Source organism: Hemitrygon akajei, chromosome 3, assembly GCF_048418815.1.
Source record: "Hemitrygon akajei chromosome 3, sHemAka1.3, whole genome shotgun sequence".
In the NCBI taxonomy this organism is placed as follows: domain Eukaryota; kingdom Metazoa; phylum Chordata; class Chondrichthyes; order Myliobatiformes; family Dasyatidae; genus Hemitrygon; species Hemitrygon akajei.
The window spans coordinates 1,193,997-1,221,707 of NC_133126.1; the positions used below are offsets into that span (position 1 = coordinate 1,193,997).

The window sequence follows — 27,711 nt, forward strand, 5'->3', positions numbered from 1 at the left end:
AGCAGGCCAGGCAGCATCTATAGGGAGAAGTGCTGTCGACGTTTCAGGCCGAGACCCTTCGTCAGGGTTGGGCTGGTTCTCCTTCACCAGAAGAGGGAGCGAGACATCCCCTTCTCCAACTCCAAAAGGTAAATACCTGGAGACGTTTAAAGTGGGCGTCTTTTTTTAGTAAAAGCGAAAATCTTCTTTGGCTAGCGAAAACAAGTACTACTGTAGGTCTTTCGTAACAGCGAGGTGTCGTAAAGCAAACGTTTGAAAACGGGGGCCACCCGGAAATGATAAAAAGATGAAAAAGTTACTTCCGCCCACCCTCACCAACATGGCAACCTCACCACTCTACAAGGCGGTCGCCCCGGAGACTTCCGGATCCGGTGAGGTTCAGTTTCCGGTAGCACCATGCCGGCCCTGCAGCCTGAAGTAGCGGAGGCAGTTGCGGCTTTCGGCGGGAGGCTCGGCCGGGGTCAGCTACGCCGCTCCGGGGATGTGGCGGCGGCCACCGCGGGGCTGCTGCGGCGGATCGTGGCCCACAGTCGGTGGAACAACGCAGGTATCGGAATCGATCCAGAAATAAGAATCCCTATTCCCGGGAGTTTATCACCTTATCCCCTGTATTTACTATTGACAGCGGGCATAACCTCCTGGGACTTAACCCCAGACTCCTGCATTTACCAGGTATAATCCCCTGGAAACCAGTACTCACTCCCTGACTCCAGGTATTTACCTTTTGGAGTTGGTGAAGGGGATGTCTCGCTCCCTCTTTTGGTGAAGGAGAACCAGCCCAACCCTGACCCTCCCTGTCCCCTGGCCATCACCGTCTACCACTTGCCTTTGATCCTTGGCCTTTTTCGCTCATACAGTCCCTTCTCAGAAAATCTGCAGATACTGGAAATCCAAGCAACACACACAAAATACTGGAGGAACTCAGTTGGCCATGCAGAAACTGAGTACAAGCGACGTTTCAGGCCGAGACCTTTCATCAGGATTGGCTTCCCCTCTCGCAGCATCCATTACTAAGGACCTCCAGCACCCAGGGCATGCCCTTTTCTCACTGTTACCATCAGGAAGGAGGTACAGAAGCCTGAAGGCACACACTCAAGTGATTCAGGAACAGCTTCTTCCCCTTTGCCATCCAATTCCTAAATAGACATTGAACCCTTGGACACTACCTCACTTTTTTTTAATATACAGTATTTCTGTTTTTGCACATTTAAAAAAAATCTATTCAATATGTAATTGATTTACTTGTTTATTGTTGTTGTTATTTATTATTGTTTTTTTCCCTCTCTCTCAGCTAGCTTAGGTATTGCATTGAATGGCTGCTGCTAAGTTAACAAATTTCACATTACATGCCGGTGATAATAAACTTGATTTGATTCTGACAATCCCTGGTCCACCCTTCCACACCCTCCCACATCCCACCATACTCTCCCAAGGCCACCACCCATGCCTTTCCTTCCCACCTTTACAGGACCCAAACACTGCTTCCAGCAGAGGCAGCCTTTCACTTCAAAATCTGAATCAATTTTATTGTGACATATAATACAATGTAACATATGTACAATGTGAAAATTGGTGTTTTGAGTGTTCAAGACATAACATTACTATAAATAAGTAACGTACAAGAGTTCATGGGTTCATTGTCCATTCAGAAATCTGATTGCTGATCTGAAATCTGATTGAATCTCTACTTCCTGAGGAGACTGAGGTCCTTTAACAACTGCCGGACGATGCTGAGGATGTTCTACGAGTCTGTGGTGGCCAGTGCTATCATGTTTGCTGTTGTGTGCTGGGGCAGCAGGCTGAGGGTAGCAGACACCAACAGAATCAACAAACTCATTCGTAAGGCCAGTGATGTTGTGGGGGTGGAACTGGACTCTCTGACGGTGGTGTCTGAAAAGAGGATGCTGTCCAAGTTGCATGCCATCTTGGACAATGACTCCCATCCACTCCATAATGTACTGGTTAGGCACAGGAGTACATTCAGCCAGAGACTCATTCCACTGAGATGTAACACTGAGCGGCATAGGAAGTCATTCCTACCTGTGGCCATCAAACTTTACAACTCCTCCCTCGGAGTGTCAGACACCCTGAGCCAATATGCTGGTCCTGGACTTATTTCCACTTGGCATAATTTACCTATTATTATTTAATTATTTATGGTTTTATATTGCTATATTTCTACACTATTCTTGGTTGGTGCGACTGTAACGAAACCCAATTCCCCTCGGGATCAATAAAGCATGTTTGTCTGTCTGCAGAGGAGACAAAGCTTCTGTAACACTGAGTTAGTGTCTTCAGGCTCTTATACCTTCTCCCTGATGGTAGCATTGAATAGGGGGCATGGTCTGGATGATCAGGGTCCTTATTGATGAATGCCACGTTCTTGAGGCATCACCACTTGAAGATGGCCTCAGTGGTGGGGAGAGTTGTGCCATAATGGTGTTGGTTGCGTCTACAACCCTTTGGGGCTTCTTTCAGCCCTGTGCAATGGAGCCTCCATACCAGGTGATTCAACCAGTCAGAATGTTCTCCACCGTACATCTGCTGAAAATAGTAACAGCTGATAGCTAAAACCACTGAGAGGATCATCGGGGCATTCCTCCCCACTATTTGTGACATTTACCAGGAGTGTTGAATATGAAGGGCCAAAGCATTGTTGAGGATCCCTACCACCCATCCCACAATCTCTGATGCAACAATGTTAGGAAGGAGGTAGCGGAGTATCAGGACTAGGAATGCTAGACTGGGTAACAGCTTCTTCCCTCAGGCTGTGAGACTAATGAATATCCTGCTGCCAGTCTTGTCATTAGGACTGCGAGCTGTTTACTGTTTACCTGTGCTGTGCACTACATGCATTTTGACTTATATTTTATTAACTTTTTATGTTCATTTTTATGTACTATGTAAGATAAATGTTTTTGGCTGCAACATGATCCAGAGGAATGTTGTTTCATTTGGCTGCAGGTATGTACAGTCAGATGACAATTAGGCCATTCAGTCCATCAAGTCTGCTCCTTTTCATTGTGGCTGATGTATTAGCCCCCTCCACCCCACTCTCCTGCCTTCTCCCTGTAACCTTTGATACCCTGACTTAGCAAAAACCTATCAATCTCCACTTTAAATTGGCCTCCATAGCTGTCTGTGGCAATGAATTCCATGGATTCACCACCCTCTGGCTATAGAAATTATTCCTCATCTCTGTTCTAAATGAACACTCCTCTATTCTGAGGCTGCGTACTTTGATCATAGACTCACCCATTATAGGGAATATCCTCTCCACATTCACTCTATCTAGGCCTTTCAACATTCAGTAGGTTTCAATGAGATCCCCCTTCATTCTTCAAGATTTTCAGTGAGTACAGAGTCAGAGCTATCAAATTCCCCTCATACGTTAATCTTTTCATTCCCAGAATTATTCTCATGAATGTCCTCTGGACTTCTCCAATACCAGCACATCCTTTCTTAGATAAGGGGCCCAAACTACTCACAATACTTCAAATCAGGTCTCACCATTTCTAATAAAGCCTCAGCATTACATCCTTGTTTTTGTATTCTAGTCTTCTTGAGCCAAATCATGTCAAATCTCCAATGAAGTTGAGGTGCTGACACTGTGGTCTCCTCAACAATGGAAAGACCAGATATAGATAGGGTGATTGTGCTTTGGTCTCCTGTGGTGCAGCAGCCCCTTCTGCCTGGGCACAGTGCAGCGTGTTGACCTCAGTACTAACATCTCCAACTTTCTTTCTCAGCATCAATCACTCCAGCTTGTCATTCTCGTTCAGTATCTCTCCCTATAGGTCCAGTCCGGCCTACTGTATACTTTGTTACGTAATTTTGTTTCTGATTATCCCTGGAACATTCTCTGTCCCTAGTGCCAAGACTCTGATGCACCTGTGATCTCAACATCTGACCCTCCCAAGCCCCAGTTTAGCCCTTCATGTTGCCTTTCCCAGGGACTTAGCTCAGTCTCTATCCCACTTGTCTGGGTACTCACCATTTTCATACCCTGAGCCCCACAGTTGAGGGGGGGGGGGGGGGGGGGGGAGAAATCAGTCAGAAGCCCCACAGGGAAGTTACTGCCCTTCCACCCACTCCGGTGACCTGCCACTTCCTGCCACTACAGGGGAGCTGCTGGACTTGATCCGGAAGGAGAGCCGGAAGGTGATTGTCGCCCAGCCCTTTGAGACTACTGTGGGGAACATTATCCGGCGGGTGATGAAGATCATTCGTGAAGAGTACAGCCGGTGAGAGTGGGGTCTTTAGGGGATTATGGGAGATCACACTGGGTGTGGGTGGGTCTCTAGAGGGTTAGGGGGACCATGCCAGGTGTGTATGGGCCTCCAGAGGCATACAGGAATTGTGTTGGGTGTGGGTGGGCCATTAGAGGTTTAGGGAGATGATGCTGGGTGTTGCTGGGTCTCCAGGCGATTATGGGAACAACGTTGGGTGTGGGTCGGTCCTAAGAAGATTACAGGGATCTCCCAGGGGGGTGAGTGGATATTCAGAGGATTACAGGTATCACACCAGCTGTGGGTGGGTCTTTAGAGGGTTACAGGGATTGTGTTTGGTGTCGGATGTCTAGAGAGTTACAAAAATCATGTTGGGTATGGGTGTGTCCTTAGAGGGTTATGGGGAACAAACTTCGTTTTTTTGGGTCTTTAGAGGGTTACAGGGATCACACCAGCTGTGGGAGGGACTTTAGAGGGTTATGAGGATCATGCCAGATGTGGGCGAGTCTTTAGAGGGTGATGGGATTCACACCGGGATTAGGGAGATCCCAACAGTGGGGAGGAAGGGATAGTCTGGATGGTGCAGACGGAGGAAGGGTGGTCCAAGAGGTGAGGAGGGTGGGAAGTCTGGGTGGTGGGGAGGGGGTGGTTCCAGTCAGTGCTGGGGTGAGAATTAGAGGTCCCAGCAGTGTGGAGGGAATTAGGCAGGTCCTGTGGTGCGGAGGGAATTAAGGAGAGAATTCCTGGCAGGTCCCAGCTTGGAGCTGAGAGGGGAGGGGGAGTGTTGGGGAGGTGAGCCCTGCTGATTTCTCATTGTGTTGCAGGCTGCAGGGTCACAATGAGGAGATGGACCAGGAGTCTCTGCACAGGCTGCTGATGTCCGGCAGTCAGAATGAGGATTTGAGTGAGAGCTTTGCACCACTAAGAACCAATGTCATTGAGGCCATTAACGAACTACTGGTTGAGCTCGGTAAGTGGTGGAGAATGGGTGAGATGTGGCAACCTCTTGGGTGGGGTGGGGGGAGTCCCTCCAGGGTCAGCAAAGTTGGTGTCTGTCACTGTTGCACTCAGGCAAAGGATTAGATACTCCCTAAAGTGGTAGAGTCAGTGGGCTCCCAGGATTAATGTTGAGTAGGGATGTCTGGCCCCACTGGATTCCATAAGATACAGAAGCAAAATTAGGCAATTTGGGCTATTGTTGTGCTCCACCACTTCATCATGCTGATCTAATTTTCCTCTCAGCCCCAATCTCCTGCCTTCTGTCCATATCCCTTTGTGCCCTGACCAGTCAAGAATCTATCAACCTCTGCCTTCAATATATGTATCCACTTGGCCTCCTGTGGCAACGAGTTCCACAGACTTACAATTCTCTGGCTAAAGAAACTCCTCCTCGTCTCAGTGGTAAAGGGATACTCCTCTATTCTGAGGCTCTGTATTCTGGTTCTAGACACTCTCACTATAGGAAAAATCCTCTCCACATCCACTCTATCAAAGCCTTTCAACATCTGAGGTTTCAGTTAGGTCACCCCTCATTCTACTGAATACAGGCCCAGAGCCATACAGACAGAATTTCTTCTGTCTCTCTCCCTTCTTGAAGAGTGCAGTGAAATTTGCAATTTTCCAGTCTTCCAGAACCATTGCAGAATCTAGTGATTCTTGAAAGATTATTACTAATACCTCCCTAATATCTTCTGCTACCTCTTTCAGAAGCCAGGGATATACACCGTCTGGTCCAGGTGACTTAACTACCTTCAGACCTTTCAGTTTTGCAAAAACTCTCCCTAGTAATGGCAATTTCACACACTTAACACCCCTAACACTCTGGAACGTCCACCATACTGCTAGTGTCTTCTACAGTGAAGACTGATGCAAAATTCTCATTCAGTTCATCTGCCGTTTCCTTATACTACGATGCCACCTCTCCAGCATTGTTTCCCAGCATCCAATATCCGCTCTCACCTCTCTTTTACAGTTTATGTATTTTGAAGAAACTTTTGATATCCTCCTTAATATTATTCTAACTTTCGTATTCCATCTTTTTCTTAAAGACTTTTTAGTTGCATTCTTTTGATTTTTAAAAGCCTCCCAATCCTCTAATTTACCACTAATATTTATTATATGCTCTATTGTGTTTTATGTTGGCTTTGACTTCTCATTAGCCACGGTGTGTCATCTTGCCTTTAGAATTTTTCTTCTTCTTTGGGATGTATATATCATGTGCTTTCTGAATTGCTTCCAGTAATTCCAGCTGTTGCTGCCATCCCTTCCAGTGTTCGTTTCCAGTCATTTCTGGCCAACTCCTCTTTCATGCTTCTGTAATTCCCTTTACTCCATTGTAACACTGATACATCTGACTTTAGCTTCTCCTTCTCAAATGTCAGTGTGAATTCAATCATATTATGATCACTTGCCCCCAAGGGTTCTTTTACATTTGGTTATTCAATTAATTCTGGTTCATTGCACAACAACCGATCCAGAATAGCTGATCCCCTAGTGGGCTCAACCATGAGCTACTCCAAAAAGCCACCTCATAGGCATTTTAGAAATTCCCCCTCTTAAGATCCAGCACTAATCTGATTTTCCCAATCTACCTGCATATTGAAATCCCCATGATTATTGTATTGCCCTTTCGGCAAGTATTTTCTATCTCCTCTTAGATTATATCTTTACTGCTGTTTGGGGGCCTGTATACAACTCCCATCAGGGTCTTTTTAGACTTGAAGTTCCTTAGCTCTACCTACAACGACTCAACACCTTCCAACCCTACAGTATGGCACCTCTTTCTAATGATTTGATTTCATTTTTTACCAACAGAGCCACGCCACCCTCTGCGCTGTTCTTTCAATACAATGTATACCCTTGGATATTAAGCTCCCAGCTATAATCTTTCAGCTATGATTCAGTGATGCCTACAATATCGTACCTGCCAATCTGTAACTGCTACAAGTTCATCTACCTTATTTCATATACCGTGCACATTCAAATATAATACCTTTCAGTCCTGTATTCACCCTTTTCACTGCTTTTGTTTGTAAACCAACTACCTCATCCTGAGCACTATCACTCCGGTTCCCATTCCCCAACCAAATTAGTTTAAACACTCACGAATAGCTGTAGCAAACCTGCCTACAAGGATATTGGTCTCCTTCGGGTTCAGGGGTAACCCGTCCCTTTCTACAGGTTGTACCTTTCCCAGAAGAGCTCCCAATAATCCATAAATCTGAACCCCCGCCCCTGCAACAGTTCCCTGGTGTGTGGCACAGGCAGCAATCCAGAGATTTCTACTCTTGAGGTCCTGTTTTTCAGCTTTCTACCTAGCTCCCTAGAATTTCTCTACAAGACCTCACCTTGTCTCCCTATGTCATTGGTGCCAATATGTACCAAGTCTTTGGGCTGCTCATCTTCGCCCTTGAGAATATCGTGGACCTGATCCGAGACCCCCGGCACTCGCACCTGGTTGCAACGTACTATCCAGGCATCTCTATTGCATCCACAAAAGCTCATCTCTGTTCCTCTGACTATGGAATCTCCGATCGCCACTACACTGATCTTCACCTCTCTGCTTTTCTGAGTCACAGCACCATACTCAGTGCCAGAGACCCAGTTGTTCTAGCTCTCCCCCCCACTTCCCCACCCCCTGTTTAGGCTGTGTACCTCAACAGTATCTAAAGTTTAGAATTTAGATTTAGAATAGTACAGCACATTACAGGCCCTTCGGCCCACAATGTTGTGCCGACCCTCAAACCCTGCCTCCCATATAACCCCCCCACCTTAAATTCCTCCATATACCTGTCTAGTAGTCTCTTAAAATTCACTAGTGTATCTGCCACCACCACTGACTCAGGCACTAAATTCCACGCACCAACCACTCTCTGTGAAAAACCTTCCCCTAATATCCCCCTTGAACTTCCCTCCCCTTACCTTAAAGCCATGTCCTCTTGTACTGAGCAGTGGTACCCTGGGGAAGAGGTGCTGGCTGTCCACTCTGTCTATTCCTCTTAATATCTTGTACACCTCTATCATGTCTCCTCTCATCCTCCTCCTCTCCAAAGAGTAAAGCCCTAGCTCCCTTAATCTCTGATCATAATCCATACTCTCTAAACCAGGCAGCATCCTGGTAAATCTCCTCTGTACCCTTTCCAAAGCTTCCACATCCTTCCTATAGTGAGGCGACCAGAACTGGACACCGTACTCCAAGTGTGGCCTAACTACAGTTTTATATAGTTGTATCATTACATTGTGTCTCTTAAACTCTATCCCTCGACTTATGAAAGCTAACATCATAAGCTTTCTTAACTACCCTATCTACCTGTGAGGCAACTTTCAGGGATCTGCGGACATGTACCCCCAGATCCCTCAGCTCCTCCACACGACCAAGTATCCTGCCATTTACTTTGTACTCTGCCTTGGAGTTTGTCCTTCCAAAGTGTACCACCTCACACTTCTCCGGGTTGAACTCCATCTGCCATTTCTGAGCCCACTTCTGCATCCTATCAATGTCTCTCTACAATCCTTGACAATCCTATACACGATCTACACCACCACCAACCTTTGTGTAGTCTGCAAACTTGCCAAGCCACCCTTCAACCCCCACATCCAGGTTGTTAATAAAGATCACGAAAAGTAGAGGTCCCAAAACAGATCCTTGTGGGACACCACTAGTCACAACCCTCCAATCTGAATGTACTCCCTCCACCACGACCCTCTGCCTTCTGCAGGCAAGCCAATTCTGAATCCACCAGGCCAAACTTCCCTGGATCCCGTGCCTTCTGACTTTCTGAATAAGGCTACCGTGTGGAACCTTGTCAAATGCCTTACTAAAATCCATGTAGATCACATCCACTGCACTACCCTCATCTACGTGCCTGGTCACCTCCTCAACTCTGTCAGGCTTGTTAGACACGATCTGCCCTTCACAAAGCCATGCTGACTGTCCCTGATCAGACCATGATTCTCTAAATGCCCATAGATCCTATCTCTAAGAATCTTTTCCAACAGCTTTCCCACCAGAGACATAAGGATCACTGGTCTATAATTACCCGGACTATCCCTACTACCTTTTTTGAACAAGGGGACAACATTCGCCTCCCTCCGATCTTCTGGTACCATTCCCGTGGACAACAAGGATATAAAGATCCTAGCCAGAGGCTCAGCAATCTCTTCCCTCATCTTGTTGAGCAGCCTGGGGAATATTCCGTCAGGCCCAGGGGACTTATCCGTCCTAATGTATTTTAACAACTCCAACACCTCCTCTCCCTTAATATCAACATGCTCTAGAACATCAACCTCACTCATATTGTCCTCACCGTCATCAAGTTCCCTCTCATTGGTGAATAACCGAAGAGAAGTATTCATTGAGGACCTCGCTCACTTCCACAGCCTCCAGGCACATCTTTCCACTTTTATCTCTAATCGGTCCTACCTTCACTCCCGTCATCCTTTTGTCCTTCACATAATTGAAGAATGCCTTGGGGTTTTCCTTTACCCTACTCACCAAAGGCTTCTCATTTTCCCTTCTTGCTCTTCTCAGCCCCTTCTTAAGCTGCTTTCTTGCTACCCTATATTCCTCAATAGACCCATCTGATCCTTGCTTCCTAAACCTCATGTATGCTGCCTTCTTCCACCTGACTAGATTTTCCACCTCACTTGTCACCCATGGTTCCTTCACCCTACCATTCTTTATCTTCCTCACCGGGACAAATTTATCCCTAACATCCAGCAAGAGATCCCTAAACATCGACCACATGTCCATAGTACATTTCCCTGCAAAAACATCATCCCAATTCACACCCGCAAGTTCTAGCCTTATAGCCTGATAATTTGCCCTTCCCCAATTAAAAATTTTCCTGTCCTCTGATTCTATCCTTTTCCATGATAATGCTAAAGGCCAGGGAGCGGGGATCACTGTCCCCCAGATGCTCACCCACTGACAGATCTGTGACCTGACCTGGTTCGTTACCTAATACTAGATCTAGTATGGCATTCCCCCTAGTTGGCCTGTCAACATACTGTGACAGGAATCCATCCTGGACACACTTAACAAACTCTGCCCCATCTAAACCCTTGGAACCAATCAAGTGCCAATCAATATTAGGGAAGTTAAAGTCACCCATGATAACAGCCCTATTATTTTTGCACCTTTCCAAAATCTGCCTCCCAATCTGCTCCTCGGTATCTCTGCTGCTACCAGGGGGCCTATAGAATACCCCCAGTAGAGTAACTGCTCCCTTCCTGTTCCTGACTTCCACCCATACTGACTCAAAAGAGGATCCTGCTACATTACCCACCCTTTCTGTAGCTGTAATAGTATCCCTGACCAGTAATGCCACCCCTCCTCCCCTCCCCCCCCCCCCCCCCCCCACATCCCTTTTAAAGCACTGAAATCCAGGAATATTGAGAATCCATTCCTGCCCTGGTGCCAGGCAAGTCTCCGTAATGGCCACTACATCATAAATCTATGTATGTATCCAAGCTCTCAGTTCATCACCTTTGTTCCTGATGCTGCTTGTATTGAAGTACACACACTTTAGCCCTGCTACCTTACTACCTTTACACCTTTTATTCTGCTTCTCTTTCCTCAAAGCCTCTCTGTATGTTAGATCTGGCTTTACTCCATGCACTTCTTTCACTGCTCTATTGCTACGGGTCCCATCCCCCTTGCAAATTAGTTTAAACCCTCCCGAACCATGCTAGCAAACCTACCAGCAAGGATATTGCTCCCCGTCAAGTTCAGTTGCAACCCATCCAATCTGTACAGGTCCCACCTTCCCCAGAAGAGATCCCAATGATCCAAAAACCTAAAACCCTGCCCCTGCACCAACTCCTCGGCCACACATTCAACTGCCATCTCCTGCAATTCTTACCATCACTATCACGTAGCACTGGCAGGAATCCTGAGAACGCCACACATAGACTGGGAAGCCCATACTGTAAAAGGGATGGATGGTTTGGAGTTTGTAAAATGTATGCTAGTTTTTTGCAGCAATACATAGAGGTACCAACTAGAGAAGGGGCAGTGTTGGATCTTCTGTTAAGGAATGAAATAGGTCAGGTGACGGAGGTATGTGCTGAGGAGCACTTCGGGTCCAGTGATCACAATGCCATTAGTTTCAATATAATTATGGAGAAGGAGAGGACTGGACCCAGGGTTGAGATTTTTGATTGGAGAAAGGCTAACTTTGAGGTGATGCGAAAGGATTTAGAAGGAGTGGATTGGGACAGTTTGTTTTATGGGAAGGATGTAATAGAGAAATGGCGGTCATTTAAAGGTGAAATTTTGAGGGTACAGAATCTTTATGTTCCTGTTAGATGGAAAGGAATGGTTAAAAGTTTGAGAGAGCCATGGTTTTCAAGGGATATTGGAAACTTGGTTAGGAAAAAGAGAGATATCTACAATAAATATAGGCTGCATGGAGTAAATGAGGTGCTCGAATATAAAGAATGTAAGAAGAATCTTAAAGAAATTAGAAAAGCTAAAAGAAGATATGAGGTTGCATTGGCAAGTAAAGTGAAAATAAATCTGACGGGTTTCTACAGTTATATTAATAGTAAAAGGATAGTGAGGGATAAAATTGGTCCCTTAGAGAATCAGAGTAGACAGCTATGTGTGGAGCCGAAAGAGATGGGGGCGATTTTGAACAATTTCTTCAGTATTCACTAAGGAGAAGGATATTGAATTGTGTAAGGTAAGGGAAACAAGTAGGGAAGTTATGGAAACTATGATGACTAAAGAGGAGGAAGTACTGGTGCTTTTAAGGAATATAAAAGCAGATAAATCTCCGGGTCCTGACAGGATATTCCCTAGGACCTTGAGGGAGGTTAGTGTAGAAATAGCAGAGGCTCTGACAGAAATATTTCAGTTGTCATTAGAAAAGGTAATGGTGCCGAAGGATTGGCGTATTGCTCATGTGGTTCCATTGTTTAAAAAGGGTTCTAAGAGTAAACCTAGCAATTATAGGCCTGTCAGTTTGACATCAGTGGTGGGTAAATGAATGGAAAGTATTCTTAGAGATGGTATATATTATTATCTGGATAGACAGGGTCTGATTAGGAACAGTCAACATAGATTTGTGCGTGGAAGTTCATGTTTGACAAATCTTACTGAATTTTTTGAAGAGGTTACGAGGAAAGTTGACGAGGGTAAAGCAGTGGATGTTGTCTATATGGACTTCAGTAAGGCCTTTGACAAGGTTCTGCACGGAAGGTTAGTTAGGAAGGTTCAATCGTTAGGTATTAATAATGAAGTAGTAAAATGGATTCAACAGTGGCTGGATGGGAGATGCCAGAGAGTAGTGGTGGATTACTGTTTGTCAGGTTGGAAGCCGGTGACTAGTGGTATGCCTCAGGGATCTGTACTGGGTCCAGTGTTGTTTGTCATATACATTAATGATCTGGATGATGGGGTGGTAAATTGGATTAGTAAGTATGCAGATGATACTAAGGTAGGTGGTGTTGTGGATAATGAAGTAGGTTTTCAAAGTTTGCAGAGAGGTTTAGGCCAGTTAGAAGAGTGGGCTGAGGGATGGCAGATGAAGTTTAATGCTGTTAAGTGTCAGGTGCTACATTTTGGTAGGAATAATCCAAATAGGATGTATGTGGTAAATGGTAGGGCATTGAAGAATGCAGTAGAACAGAGTGATCTAGGAATAATGGTGGATAGTTCCCTGAAGGTGGAGTCTCATGTGGATAGGGTGGTGAAGAAAGCTTTTGGTATGCTTGCCTTTATAAATCAGAGCATTGAGTATAAGAGTTGGGATGTAATGTTAAAATTGTACAAGGTATTGGTAAGTCCGAATTTGGAGTATTGTGTACAGTTCTGGTCACCGAATTATAGGAAAGATGTCAACAAAATAGAGAGAGTATAGAGAAGATTTACTAGAATGTTACCTGGGTTTCAGCACCTAAGCTACAGGGAAAGATTGAACAAGTTAGGTCTTTATTCTTTGGAGCATAAAAGGTTGAGGGGGGACTTGATAGAGGTATTTAAAATTATGAGGGGGATAGATAGAGTTGACGTGGATAGGCTTTTTCTATTGAGAGTAGGGGAGATTCAAACAAGAGGACATGAGTTGAGACTTAGGGGGCAAAAGTTTAAGGGTAACATGAGGGGGAATTTCTTTACTCAGAGAGTGGTAGCTGTGTGGAATGAGCTTCCTGTAGAAGTGGTAGAGGCAGGTTCGGTATTGTCATTTAAAGCAAAATTGGATAGGTATATGGACAGGAAAGGAATGGAGGGTTATGGGCTGAGTGCGGGTCAGTGGGATTAGGTGAGAGTAAGCGTTCTGCACGGACTAGAAGGGCCGAGATGGCCTGTTTCCGTGCTGTAATTGTTATATGGTTATAACGCCACCCTTGAGGTCCTGTTCTTCAGCCTTCTGCCTAGTTCCCGAAATTCACACTTCAGGACCTCATCCATCTTACTGCCTATGTCGTTGGTACCAACATGTATCATGACATCTGGTTGCTTTCCCTCTCCTACCAGGATGTCATCCACCCAGTCAGAGACGTCCCGGACCCTGGCACCCGAGAGGCAACAAACCATGCGGGTGTCCTTCTCATGTCCACAAAATCTCCTGTCTGCTCCCCTGACTATCCAGTCTCCAATGACAACAGCTCTCCTCTTCTCCATCCCATCCTTTTGCACCACCAGGTCAGACTCAGTGCCAGAGGCCCTGCCACTGTGGCTCACACCTGGTCGGTGTCTTTGCCAACAGCATCCAGGATGGTAAACTTATTATTCAGGGGAATGGCTACTCACCTTTGCTTTCCCCCCTCTGACTGTCACCCAATGACCTGCTTCCGGCAGCCTAGGTGTGACTACCTCCCTGTAGCTCTCATCTATGTCTGCCTCACTCTCCCTTATGAGTCGAAGGTCATCCAGCTGCTGCTCCAGATTCCTTACACGGTCTTCCAGATCGCCCAGCCGCAAGCACTTCTGGCAGATGTGACTCTGCGGGAGAAGGGAGTTCCCCCAAGACTGCCACATCTCACAGGAGAGGCACATCACCGTCTCAGGAGGCATTGTAAAGACTAACTGGGAACAAACTCGTCCTCCGCCTCTTCTCATCAAAGTCTCTCAAGTCAAAGCCTCAAAGCTCCACTCCTTCACTGGCCCACTCACTCACTGAGTTCTGTTTACTCAACAAAGTTGTGTAACTAATATTGGGGAAATGGCCACAAGTGTACTCTGCACTGGTTGTGCATTTCCCCTCCTTCTCCTGATCGTCACCTAGTTACCCATCTCCTGCAACTGACGGATGACTACTTTCCCTGTCTATCACATCCCTAGTCTCCCATACAAGTTTAATTTTCTCAGCTGCAGCTCAGTGCACCTGGTGCAAATGTGTTTATCTGGAGAGTGGAGGTCTCCCAGACATAACACACAGAGTAGAAAACACTGCCCTGGAGCCATTCTCACTACACTACTATGCACTAACAGAGAAGGAATGAACAAAGACAATGAAAGAGAGAAACTTACCGGATACTTTACCAAGCCCTGATGAGTCAAAGCAACTCTGAACACTCGCACACTCAAAAGAATGGCTGCTCTGCTTGCACTTGCGGTATTTTTACTCACTCTTTCTAATGAATCCCGCGTTGATTGGTTGCAGCCCAATTCCAAGAAACGGCCGTGAAGCTCTGCCTTTTAAACAACACACAAAATGCTGGTGGAACGCAGCAGGCCAGGCAGCATCTACAGGAAGAAGTACAGTCAACGTTTCATTCCTGACGAGGGGTCTCGGCCTGAAACGTTGACTGTACTTCCTATAGATGCTGCCTGGCCTGCTATGTTCCACCAGCTTTTTGTGTGTGTTGTTTGAATTTCCAGCATCTGCAGATTTCCTCGTCTCTGCCTTTTAAATGTTGATTACTGACCTGATTGAAAAGGTAGCTTTATTTATACACTTTCTTTTGTTGATTGGTCGTACCGCAGTTCCTGATTAAAGGGGAGCAGGAAGTGCACTCGGAAATGGTGGGGATAGAATGAGCTGGGCGTGGCATTTATCCTGATAGCTCCATCTTTGGTCAGCAGCAGTGCAATGGGCCAGTTGGCCTGTGCAGTAACTGTGCAAGTGTCTGGTGTTTGCAGAGGGGACAATGGATAACATTACAATGCAAGCCCTGGAACACATCCATTCCAACGAGGTGATCATGACCCTGGGAAGATCCCCAACTGTGGAAGCTTTCCTTAAAGAGGCTGCTCGAAAACGCAACTTCCATGTCATTGTGGCCGAGTGTGCGCCGTACTGCCAGGTTAGTGGGAGCGGTGAGGGACTCGGGGCTCGGCAGGGAGATGGGAAGGGAGTCACGATGAGGCCATACTCAGGTTGGAGGAGCAACGCCTTATATTCAGTCTGGGCAGCCTCCAACCTGATCGCACAAACATTGATTTCTCAAACTTCCGGTAATGGCCACTCCCCACTTCCACCATTTCCCATCCCCTTTTCCCTCTCTCACCTTATCTCCTTCCCACCCCTCCTTTTCTTTCTGCTATGGCCTTCTGTCCTCTCCTGTTGGATTCCCCCTTCTCTAGCCCTATATTTCTTTCACCAATCAACTTCCCAGCTCTTTACACCCCCTCCCCCTCCCAGCCTCACCTATCACCTTGTGTTTCTCCCTCCTCCCCCCCCAACTTTTAACTCTGACTCCTCATCTTTTTTACTCCAGTCCTGCTGACAGGTCTCTGCCCGAAACGTTGACTGTACAATTTTTTGTAGATGCTGCCTGGCCTGCTGAGTTCCTCCAGCATTTTGTGTGTGTTGCTTGGATTTTCACCATCTGCAGATTTTCTCTTGTTTGGGCGGGAGACCTCATTGACATTCATGTCTGCCCACCTCTCGCAACTGTTTCTGTCTGCCCCATCTCCAGTGCTCACTGGTCCTGCCTCTTCCACAGAGGTTCCCCACTGGGGCTCTCCCCCCCCCCCCCCCTCCTGTTAAGGGATCATCCACCTGGGCTCAGATAAGAAATTCACCTCAATCTCCGGATTCTAGGGTCACGAAATGTCTGTTGCGCTGTCTGCTGCTGGGATCGAAACAACCGTCATCACTGATGCTGCTATCTTCGCTGTCATGTCACGTGTCAATAAGGTACGGTCTGAGGATGCTGTATACTATGGGGATCGTGGTGCAGGACAGGGAAGAGCTGACGAGGGAAGGAATGTGGTGAGAGGGAGGGAGAGGGTGGGGTATTGTGGGGAGGGGAGAGCCATTGAGGCAGTGGAGCAGCACTAAGGGAAGAGCTGGGTCAGGAGGTGAGGGATGGGTAGCAAAGGGGTGAGCAGCTTGAGGGGAGAGTTGGGTGGGGGGTGAGTCAGTGTAGGAGTAGTAGTTTCAGAGGCTGTTTGAGGAGGGTGTTGGAGTTGGGAGGGGCATGCCTGCAGTGATGTGGTTTCCTGGTGTCTCTACAGGTCATCATTGGTACCAAAACCATCCTCGCCAATGGGGGTCTGCGGGCGGTGAATGGCGCCCACACCCTGGCTCTGGCTGCCAGGCACTTTTCCACACCGGTCATTGTCTGTGCTGCCATGTACAAGCTGTGTCCACAGGTACATCCTCACCTAAGCTCTCCTCCACAAATCTCATGTTTACACCTTTAGCACTGTTCAGTCAGATCAAGGCTAATCCATCTTTAACGTCAATACCTGTTTCCTGCTGCCTCAGACCCCTAGTTCCTTCACCTAGAATACATTCACACTCTGACACCACAACTTTCTGGAGATCTGACCCACAGAAGAAATACCTTCTCATCCTTATTTTATTCCATACTGCTTACAGTGAGGCCTCTTCGCTCAAATCTACCTGTCAACCTTCGCTCTTGTACTCCAACCCTGTTGTACCTCAACGTTTTGTAGACTCAGTTTAAATAATATGTTTTCATTCTTCCTTTCGAGATGAATTTTCTCATGCTTTACTACCACTCTGGCATGTTCCCTGCTTACGTAACCAATTTGTACACCTATACCAGGCTGTGATGCAGCCAGTCAATATACATTCCACCACATATATCTACAGCAGTTGGTCAAAGTATTAGGTAACATGCCAAAGCTTCACAAACCTCTAAGGAAGTAAGGATGCTGCCATGCTTCCTTAATTGCACTGATGTGCTGGGCCCATGACAGGTCCTCTGAAATGATAACACTGAGGAATTTAAGGTTGCTGGCTCATGGATCTCCAGTCTCCTGAAGTCAATATTCAGCTCCTTGGGTTTGCTATCATTGAGTAAGAAGTTGTTATGATACCACTCAGCCGGATTTTCAATCTCCTTCCTATATGTTGATTCATCACCACCTTGGATTTGGCCTACAACAGTACCGTCATCAGCAAACTTAAATACGGCATTGGAGTTTTGCTTAGCCACACAGTCATAAATGTGAAGTGAGTAGAGTTGGGTCAAAGGGTCTGATTCTGACTTGCTGCAAGCTCTGTCTATGACATACGGTTCCTGTATGTGCCTTGCTGAGTCCAACTGATCCATGCAGACATAGTCATTAGAGACGTAGACTTCTCCCTAATCTCCCACACTGGTGGAACATATGGAACTTGCCTCCTGCTGACTGCCATCCACCCCTACCATCTCCTCGCCTTGACCTCCAGAGCACGGGCTCTTTGCTGCTGCTGCTTTCTCTTTTGGTCATGGCTTGGTCTCACTGTGTAGGGAGCTCTGTCACTTCTGGTGTTAATCATCTATTATCTCAGCTAATCCTCAGCACTGATCTGACTGCTGATTCAGTACTTGTGTCACGGGTGCGGATGTGTTTCCTGCTGAATATGAACCAGTTTCTCATTCACAGTTCCCTAACGAAGAGAACACGGTGCACAAATTTGTTTCGCCGCAAGAGGTGCTCCCTTTCTCTGAAGGTACGTGTTCCTGGTTACAGCTCCCATCGTGGGGCTCAGGTTGGCCACTAGTCCATATGCTCTGGGTACTGCTGAGAGAAGGCAAGCTAGAAGATGGTAGATTTGGCAGTATACACCTGTGCATTCTGCTAAAGCACAGCATGCATGGATCCCAAGTGTGTACTTCGGTAAGACAAGGCAGTGACTCAGTCATTACAAGTGGCTTGCCAGTCTCCCAATTAATGGGGTAATTAACTCAAGCTGGTTAACAGAAGTTTCGCCACTTGTACCTTGAAATATAAATCTGTTCCAATCCACATAAAGTGTATCCCTCAAACATATCCATCAGGAGAAAGGGTGGACAATTCTGTGTTAGAAACTAAATTCGGAAAAGGGAGAGTAATTGCAGCATATAAATCTGGCTTGTATTAAATAATCAACTTGGTGAACATTTTGATGAAGACAAATTTCCTCTTGATTGTCCTGTACACCCATTCCACAGGGCTCTGTAAAGTGAGCACAGAGCCTCGCACAAGAGTGTAGGAAAGCAGTATTTTGTGTACACCAGTTGCTGTATTTCCTGGGTGAGTTTGGCGAATTGAGTACATTGAGAAATCAATAAGTTTACCCTGATTTCTGCCTGGCATACTGATCTTGGCAGGGCACAGAATCATCTACAGTAGTGGTCGCCAACCACTAGTAGTGATCACGATCAACAGGTCGATCTTTGAGACTTTTCCAGTAGATCCCGGAAAAAAAAGAAAAATAAATACACAAACACATTATGCCTGATAAACCTTTTGATGCAAATATGTAGTAATTTCTACTTTGAAAAAGGACCAATCGACAACTTCATGCCCAAAAGTAACAACTTTATCTAGGACGGTAAATGATATTCGCATACAGAGGTTGTCACTAATGCGCACCAGGCAGAAAAGACCGGAAGGAAAACCCCGCAACCCCGGAAACAATCTCTCTTTACAAACAGTTTCCGTAGCGGGAGTATTGCTATATTACCATGATCCTAATCGGTATTAACTTATTTTTATAATGCTCACATTACAATCTTTCTCCCCCTTTAAATTTCAACATTCCCCAAATGTACAAGAAATGGGAGACAAAAACAGTGGTGTCATTAGCTTCCGTACCCCTGAAACTTGTACTAGTGTCTCAGTAAGTTTACCAATACTAGGACAGTTGAGGAGCTGAAATCGGGGTTGAAGGCCAAGCAAACATGCTGTTCAGAGGACATGGATCTACAAGCGTTAAAGGACTTGTCACTCTGTGAATATTTTTCACGACAGTTTGATGAATCCCTGGATGTAATGCAAACAGCTCAGGTTGTTGTATTTGTCAGAATGGCTTTTCAGGATTTTACAAAAAAGCAAGACTTCCTCACTCTTTTGCATTTAGAGAACGAGAGGTGAGGACATTTACAATGAGTTTTTTAAAAATGTCTTTGAAAATGACATCCCCATTCATAAACTGGTGGCAGTTACTAATGATGGGGCCCCAGCAATGCGCGGTGTTCACGTTGGTTTTATAGCACTGTGCCGTAATGACCCTGATTTTCCCAACTTCCTGGATTATCACTGTGATTCATCAGCAGGCCTTGGCTGGAAAGGTCGTGGACTTTTCTCATGTAATGACACTGGTGGTCAAACTGATAAACAATTTGAGCAAAAGCACTTCAGCACCACTTATTCAAGGTGTTATTGGATGAGCTCGATGCCGCTATGGCCTGTTTGATATGCTAGTTACAGTGTTTTCTTGATTAAATTAATTTGAAAGATTGACAAAAGCATTTTATGTAATTAAAATACAATTAGTCCAAATAAAGGGCCTCAAGTTGGAAGTACAATCTGAGCTTTTTTTTCCCTAAATGATTTAGTAGGTCGATCTTGCCTTTCACTAAGGCCGAGGTAGGGGATCTTGGGCTGAAAAAGGTTGGTGACCACTAATCTGCAGCATCTAGTACACCCTGAAACCTTTTGAACTGCCTACTCACATCGATATGCACCGGGACCATACCCCTCCATCTCCCTACTATTTACAGTGGCCTACAAAAGTTTGGGCACCCCTGGTCAAAATTTCTGTTGCTGTGAATAGTTAAGTGAGTATAAGATGAACTGATCTCCAAAAGTTATACGGTTAAAGATGAAACATTCTTTTCAACAATTTAAGCAAGATTAGTGTATTATTTTTGTTGTGTACAATTTCAGAGTTTAAAAAAAAGGAAAGGAGCACCATGCAAAAGTTTGGGCACCCCAAGAGATTTGAACACTCAGATAACTTTTATCAAGGTCTCAGACCTTAATTAGCTTGTTAGGGCTATGGCTTGTTCACAGTCATCGTTAAGAAAGGCCAGGTGATGCAAATTTCAAAGCTTTATAAATACCCTGACTCCTCAAACTTTGTCCCAACAATCAGCAGCCATGGGCTCCTCTAAGCAGCTGCCTAGCACTCTGAAAATTAAAATAAATGATGCCCACAAAGCAGGAGAAGACTATAAGGAGATAGCAAAGTGTTTTCAGGTAGCCGTTTCCTCAGTTCATAATATAAGTAAGAAATGGCAGTTAACAGGAACGGTGGAGGTCAAGTTGAGGTCTGGAAGACCAAGAAAACTTCCCGAGAGAACTGCTCATAGGATTGCTAGAAAGGCAAATCAAAACCTCCGTTTCACTGCAAAAGACCTTCAGGAAGATTTAGCAGACTCTGGACTGGTGGTGCACTGTTCTACTGTGCAGCGACACCTGCACAAATATGACCTTCATGGAAGAGTCATCAGAAGAAAACCTTTCCTGCGTCCTCACCACAAAATTCAGGTGTCAGAAGTTTGCAAATGAACATCTAAATAAGCCTGATGCATTCTGGAAATAAGTCCTGTGGACTGATGAAGTTAAAATAGTACTTTTTGGTCACAATGAGCAAAGGTATCTTTGGAGAAAAAAGGGTGCAGAATTTCATGAAAAGAACACCTCTTCAACTGTTGAGCACGGGGGGTGGATCGATCAGGCTTTGGGCTTGTGTTGCAGCCAGTGGCACGAGGAACATTTCACTGGTAGAGGGAAGAATGAATTCAATTAAATACCAACAAATTCTGGAAGCAAACATCACCGTCTGTAAAATAAAAAGCTGAAGATGAAAAGAGGATGGCTTCTACAACAGGATAATGATTCTAAACATACCTCAAAATCCAGAATGGACTACCTCAAGAGGCACAAGCTGAAGGTTTTGCCATGGTCCTCACAGTCGCCCGACCTAAACATCATCGAAAATCTGTGGATAGACCTCAAAAGAGCAGTGCACGCAAAACGGCCCAAGAATCTCACAGAACTAGAAGCCTTTTTGCAAGGAAGAATGGGTGAAAATCCCCCAAACAAGAATTGAAAGACTCTTAGCTGGCTACAGAAAGCATTTACAAGCTGTGATACTTGCCAAAGAGGGTGTTAATTAAGTACTGACCATGCAAGGTGCCCAAACTTTTGCTTCAGGCCATTTTCCTTTCTTGTTATTTTGAAACTGTAAATGATAGAAAAAAAGTAATCTTACTTAAAATATTAAAGAAATGTGTCATCTTTAACTTTATGCATTTTGGAAATCAGGTCCTCTTTTACTCGCTTAGCTATTCACAGTAACAGAAACTTTGACCAGAGGTGCCCAAACTTTTGCATGCCACTGTATGTACCTATCCAAACATCGTATTAAATCTGGGCCACTTGTGCTGACAGCTCTTTCCACATTGAGTAAAGAAGCTTCTCCTCATGTTCCCCTTAAACTCACCTTTCACCCTTAACCCATGGCCTCTGGTTGTAGTCCTACCCACCTAAAGTGGAAAAGACCATAAGACATAGTAGCACAATTAGTCCATTTGGCCCATTGAGACTGCTTCACCATTCAATCATGATTGATCCATTTTTCCCTTCCTCAGCCCCACTCCTCGGCCTTCTCTCTGTAACCTTTGATCTGTCTCCAATCAAGAAGCTATCAATCTCTGCCTTAAATACACCCAATGACCTGGCCTCCACAGCTGCCTGTGGTAATATATTCCACAAATTCACCACCCACTGGCTAAAGAAATTTCTTGATCTCATTTAAATAGACACCCCTTTTTCCTGAGGCTCTGCCCTCTTGTCCTAGACTCTCCCAGCATCTACCCTGTCCAGGTTTTTCAACATTCAAAAGGTTTCAATGAGATTTCTCTCCTACTTCTAAATTCCAGCTAGTAACTGTACAGACCCAGAGCCATCAAATGTTCCTCATATGATAACCCTTCCATTCCCAGAATCAACCTCTTCTGAACCCTCTCTTTTCTGAGACTAGGAGCCCAAAACAGTTCACAATATTCAAGGTGAGGCCTCACCAGTGCCTTATAAAACTTCAGTATCACATCCCTGCTCCGACCCCTACAGAACACAGCTAGTCACTGGCAGCCAACCAGATGAGGATCCGTTTATTCCTACTCGCTGCCTCCTACCAATCAGCCAATGCTCTAACCATGTTAGTAACTTTACTGTAATACCACGGGCTCTTAACTTGTTGAGCAGCCTCATGTGTGGCACCTTGACAAAGGCCTTCTGAAAGTCCAAATATACAACATCCTTTTTATCTATCCTACTTGTAATTTCCTCTCATTAGGGTTAGGGTTCCAACAGGTCCATCAGGCAAGATTTTCTCTTAAAGAAACCATGCTGACTTTGTTTCATCTTGTCTGGTATCACCAATTGAGAGCATCCTGACTGGCTGCATCACTGCCTGGTATGGGAACTGTGCTTCCCTTAGTCACAGGACTCTGCAGAGTGGTGCAGACAGCCCAGTGCATCTGTAGATGTGAACTTACCATGATTCAGGACATTTACAAGGACAAGTGTGTAAAAAGGGCCCGTAGGATCATTGGGGACCTGAGTCACCCCAACCACAGTCTATTCCAGCTGCTACCATCCGGGAAGCAGTACCGCAGCATAAAAGCCAGGACAAACAGGCTCCAGGACAGCTTCTTCCACCAAGCCATCAGACTAATTAACTCACGCTGATTTGATTGTACTCTATTATTTTGACTATTCTATTTATTATGAATTACTATGATTGCACATTGCACATTTAAATGGAGATGTAAAGTTTTTTACTCATGTATGTGAAGGATGTAAGAAATAAAGTCAATTCAATTCAAGAACTCCCATCACCTCATCCTTAACAATTGAATCTAACATCTTCGCAACCACTGAGGTCAGGCTAATTGGTCTATAATTTCCTTTCTGTTGCCTTCCTTTCTTAAAGAGTGGAGTAACATTTGCAATTTTCTAGTACTCTGGCACCATGCCAGAGTCAAATGATTTTTGAAAGATCATTGCTCTTGCCTCCATAATCTCTACTGAAACTTCTTTCAGAACCCTCGGGTGCAGTTTACGTGTGTTGTGAATCAAGAATTGATTACAGTACAGGAGTCCACTTGCTCCATCTCTCTCCATCGAGCCTCATAAATGCTTTCTTTCCTAATACCTATCCAGCTCTGTTTTGATGTGATGTCTTTTCCCAGAGAAACCTGATTCTTGTTTGTTTTTTACAGGTGAGATTCTGTGCAAAGTGAGTGCACATTGCCCCGTGTTCGATTATGTTCCTCCAGAACTCATCACACTCTTCATCTCCAACATTGGGGGGAATGCCCCCTCCTACATATACCGTCTAATGAGGGAACTTTACAATCCTGACGATCACCAAATATAACTTAATTAAACTTGCTGACACCAACTGATGCCTTGATTCAAGTTGGAGAGTTTGTTCTGTGCACATGTGGATACGCATAACACGCACACATAGTAAGCTGAACACAAGCTTCAGTGATGGAGCAGTTATCACTCAGTGAGAGTTATCTCTGATCATTAGGTTTTGCACTGATTGGAAATCCCATTGTTTTTGCCTCCAGCTCACTATAATTAGAAATCTCAAAACTCATCATTTCAGGCTCTGGCTCACTGGGACTTCTTCCACGGGTTTTTTTTTTACTGCACTTCACTCAACCTTACCCAGTTAAATGGAAAATTTAAGATACAGAGTGGTGTAACAAATTGTGGGGTATTAGTGGGAATACATTCTGTAGTCCAGCATCACCAAGACCCAAAAACACAAGCTGTGCTGGGCAAAGGTGCCTGGCTTGCAGTTTTACAATACAGTACCATAAGATTTAGGAACAGAATTAGGCCATTTGGCCCATCAAATTTGCTCCACCATTTCATCATGGCTGATCCCATTTTCCTCTCAGATCCAATCTCCTGCCTTGCCCCCTGTATTCCTTCATTCACTGACCAATAAAGAATCTATCAACCTCTGCCTTAAATATACAAAAATACTGTACTTGGTATCCACAGCTGCCTGTGGCAACAATTTCCACAGATTCACCACTCTGGCAAAAGAAATTCCTCATCTTTGTTCTAAAAGGATGCCCCTCTGTTCTGAGGTTGTGTCCTCTGGTCTGAGACTGTCCCACCATAGGAAACATTTTCACCATATCCACATTACCATTCGATGGGTTTCAATGAGGTCATCTCCTTGTTCTTCTGAATTCCAGTGAATACAGGCCCAGAGCCATCAAACGCTCTTCATATGACAGGCCTTTCAATCCTGGGATCATTTTCATGGATCTCCTTTGAAGCCTCTCCAGTCTCAGTTCATATTTCTAAGATAAGGGGACCAAATCTGCACACAATGTTCCCAAGTGTGGCCTCACCATGCTTTATAAAGATTCAACATTTAATATTACAGTCCCTTTGAAATGAATACTAATACTGCATTTGCCTTCCTCACCACAGACTCAACCTGCAAATTAACCTTTAGGAAATCCTGTGCAAGGGCTCCCAAGTCCTTTGTGTCTCAGTTTTTTGTATTTTCTCACCACTTAGAGAATAGTCAAGCCCTTCAGTTCTATCAAAGTGCATGACCATACACTTCCCAACACTATTCCATAAGCCATTTCTTTGCCCATTCTCCTAATCTGTCCAAGTCCTCCTGTAGCCTCTCTACTTCCTCAAAAACTACCTGCCCCTCCACCTATCTTCATATCATCTTCAAACTTTGCAACAAAACCATCAATTCCATCATCCAAATAATTAACATGTAAAAAAGAATTGGTCACTGGCAGCCAGCCAAAAAAGGTTACCTTTAATCACACTCTTTGCATCCTGTCAGTCAGATACTGCTTTATCCATGCTAAAATCTTCCTTGTAATACTATGGTTTACCTTCTGAAAATCCAAATACACAATATCAACCGATTCTCTTTTGTCTATCCTGCTTATTTCTTCAAGGAATTCCAACAGAATTTTCAGGCATGACTTTCCCTTAAGGAAACCATGCTGACTACGGCCTATTTTATAATGTGCCTCCGAGAACCCTGAGACCTCATCCTTAATAATTGACTCTTAACATCTTCCCAACCACTGAGGTCAGACTAACTGGCCTATAATTTCCTTTCTTCTGCCTCTCTCCCTTCTTGAAGAGTGGAGTGGCATTTGAAAATTTAGTCTTCTGGAACCATTCCACGAGCTAGTGATTCTTGAAGAACATTGCTAATGTCTCCACAATCTCTTCAGCCATGTCTTTCAGAACTCTGGGGTGTACACCATCTGGTCCAGGTGACTTATCTACCTTCAGACCTTTCAGTTTCCCAAGAACCTTCTCCCGAGTAATGGTAGCTTTATACAACTCATGCCCCTTTTCACCTGGAACTTCCTCCGTACTGCTAGCATCTTCCACAGTGAAGACTGATGCAAAATACTTATTAATTTCTTCTGCCATTTCATTGTTCCCTATTACTACCTCTCCAGCAGTCCAATATCCACTCCTCACCTCACTTTTACACTTTATATATCTGAATAAACTTTTGGTATCCTCTTCAATATTATTGGCTAGTGATTTTCATATTCCATCTTTGCCTTCTGTTACGAACTGTAACATTTTAGAAATGAACCAGTGGCAATAGATTACAAATGGAGTCTGGTTTTGATGTTAAAACCACTATCTTTATTAGTAACTACTTACAGTAACTTAAACCAATATAAACAAAAGTTTAACAGTGTTATATGTATATATAGCACCCAAACTATATTGAGCTCGGGGGGGAGTGGGGGGAACAAGGCTTAGAGTCTTGAGATGGTAAAGTAGGAAAGTTCAGTAATCTACAAAATAAATGATGGGAGAGAGATGTTTGTAATCCAGGTTTTTTTTCCCTAAATGATTTAGTAGGTCGATCTTGCCTTTCACTAAGGCTGAGGTAGGGGATCTTGGGCTGAAAAAGGTTGGTGATCACTACCCTAATAGATGAGGAGTGAGCACATAAGAATAGAAAGAGAGAAACTTACCTCACCCAAACCTGATCTCCACCCACCAGTGAATTGGTGGAGATTATAGTAGACGTGTTGGTAATCATTTACCAAAATTCTCTAGACTCTGGTCAGGTCTCGGCAGATTGGAAGACAGCAAATGTCACGCCACTTAAGGATGTATGCAAAAGACAGGCAACTATAGGCCAGTTAGCTTAACATCTATAGTCGGGGAAAATGCTTGAAGCTGTCATTAAGGAAGAAATAGCGAAACATTTAGAAAAGAGTGGTTCCATTAAACATACACAGCATGGATTCAGAAAGGGCAGGTCCTATTTGACAAACTTACTGGAGTTCTTTGAGGACATAATGAGTGCGGTGGATAGAGGGGAACAGATGGATGTTGTATACTTGGATTTCAGAAAGCGTTCGATAAGGTGCTGCACAAAAGTCTTATAAATAAGATGGATGCATGGAGTCGGAGGAAGTGTATTGGCATGGATAGTGGATTGATTAACCAATAGAAGACAGAGAGTTAGTATAAATGGGTGATTCTCCGGTTGGCAGTCAGTGGTGAGTGGGGTCGGTGCTGGGCCCGTAGCTGTTTACCATTTACATTGATGATTTGGTAGAGGGGACTGAACGTAGTGTAACAAAATTTGCTGATGACACTAAACTGAGCGGAAAAGCATATTGTACAGAGGATGTGGATATAGATAGGTTAAGTGAGTGGGCCAAGGTCTGGCAGATGGAATACAACGTTGGTAAATGCGAGATCATCTACTTTGGAAGGAATAAGAGATGAGCAGATTATTATTTAAATGGTGAAAGATTGCAGCACGCTGTTGTGCAGAGGAGTTTGGGACTGCTTGTGCATGAATTGCCAAAAGTTGGCTTGCAGGTACAACAGGTGATTAAGAAGGCAAATGGAATGTTGGCCTTCATTGCTAGAGGGATTAAACTCAAGAGCAGGGAGGTCATGCTGCAACTATACAGGGTACTGGGGAGGCCGCACCTGGAGTACTGTGTACAGTTCTGGTCTCCATACTTGAGGAAGGATTTGAAGGGAGTGCAGAGGAGGTTCACCAGGTTGATTCCAGAGATGAAGGGCTTAACCTATGAGGAGAGATTCAGTTGCCTGGGACTATACTCTCTGGAATTCAGAAAATGAGAGGGGATCTTATAGAAACATACAAAATTTTGAAAGGGATAGATAAGATAGTAGGAAAGTTGTTTCTGTTGGTAGGTGAGACTAGAACTAGGGGACATTGCCTCAGGATTCAGGGGAGATGATTTAGAATGGGAGATAAGGAGAAACTGTTTTTCCCAG

General features: G+C 44.8%; 2 protein-coding genes across 2 annotated transcripts in view; one reads left to right on the top strand and one right to left on the bottom strand.

Moving 5' to 3' along the window:
- The first annotated feature begins 353 nt into the window (after positions 1–353).
- eif2b2 (eukaryotic translation initiation factor 2B, subunit 2 beta) lies at positions 354–23,815 on the top strand. The gene is made up of 8 exons (XM_073039129.1): positions 354–547; positions 4,124–4,244; positions 5,054–5,199; positions 15,319–15,482; positions 16,223–16,318; positions 16,639–16,776; positions 18,022–18,088; positions 23,634–23,815. The coding sequence occupies exons 1-8, from the start codon at positions 397–399 to the stop codon at positions 23,789–23,791; spliced, it is 1,041 nt and encodes a 346-aa protein (XP_072895230.1). The 5' UTR covers positions 354–396; the 3' UTR covers positions 23,792–23,815.
- Positions 20,973–27,711, bottom strand: part of mlh3 (mutL homolog 3 (E. coli)) — a 106,153-nt gene continuing 99,414 nt past the window's right edge. The window contains exon 12 of the mRNA XM_073039125.1: positions 20,973–21,589. Coding sequence (XP_072895226.1) covers positions 21,521–21,589 — 69 coding nt within the window. The 3' untranslated portion in view covers positions 20,973–21,520. The remainder of the gene's footprint in view (positions 21,590–27,711) is intronic.

What these genes read in the sequence shown, in the direction of transcription:
- eif2b2 (XM_073039129.1), top strand. Translation starts at nt 397, where the DNA reads ATGCCGGCCCTGCAGCCTGAAGTAGCGGAGGCAGTTGCGGCTTTCGGC. An exon ending in TCATGTCACGTGTCAATAAG is followed by an intron (nt 16,319 to 16,638) that starts GTACGGTCTGAG and finishes GTGTCTCTACAG; the next exon opens with GTCATCATTGGTACCAAAAC. An exon ending in GGTGCTCCCTTTCTCTGAAG is followed by an intron (nt 18,089 to 23,633) that starts GTACGTGTTCCT and finishes TGTTTTTTACAG; the next exon opens with GTGAGATTCTGTGCAAAGTG.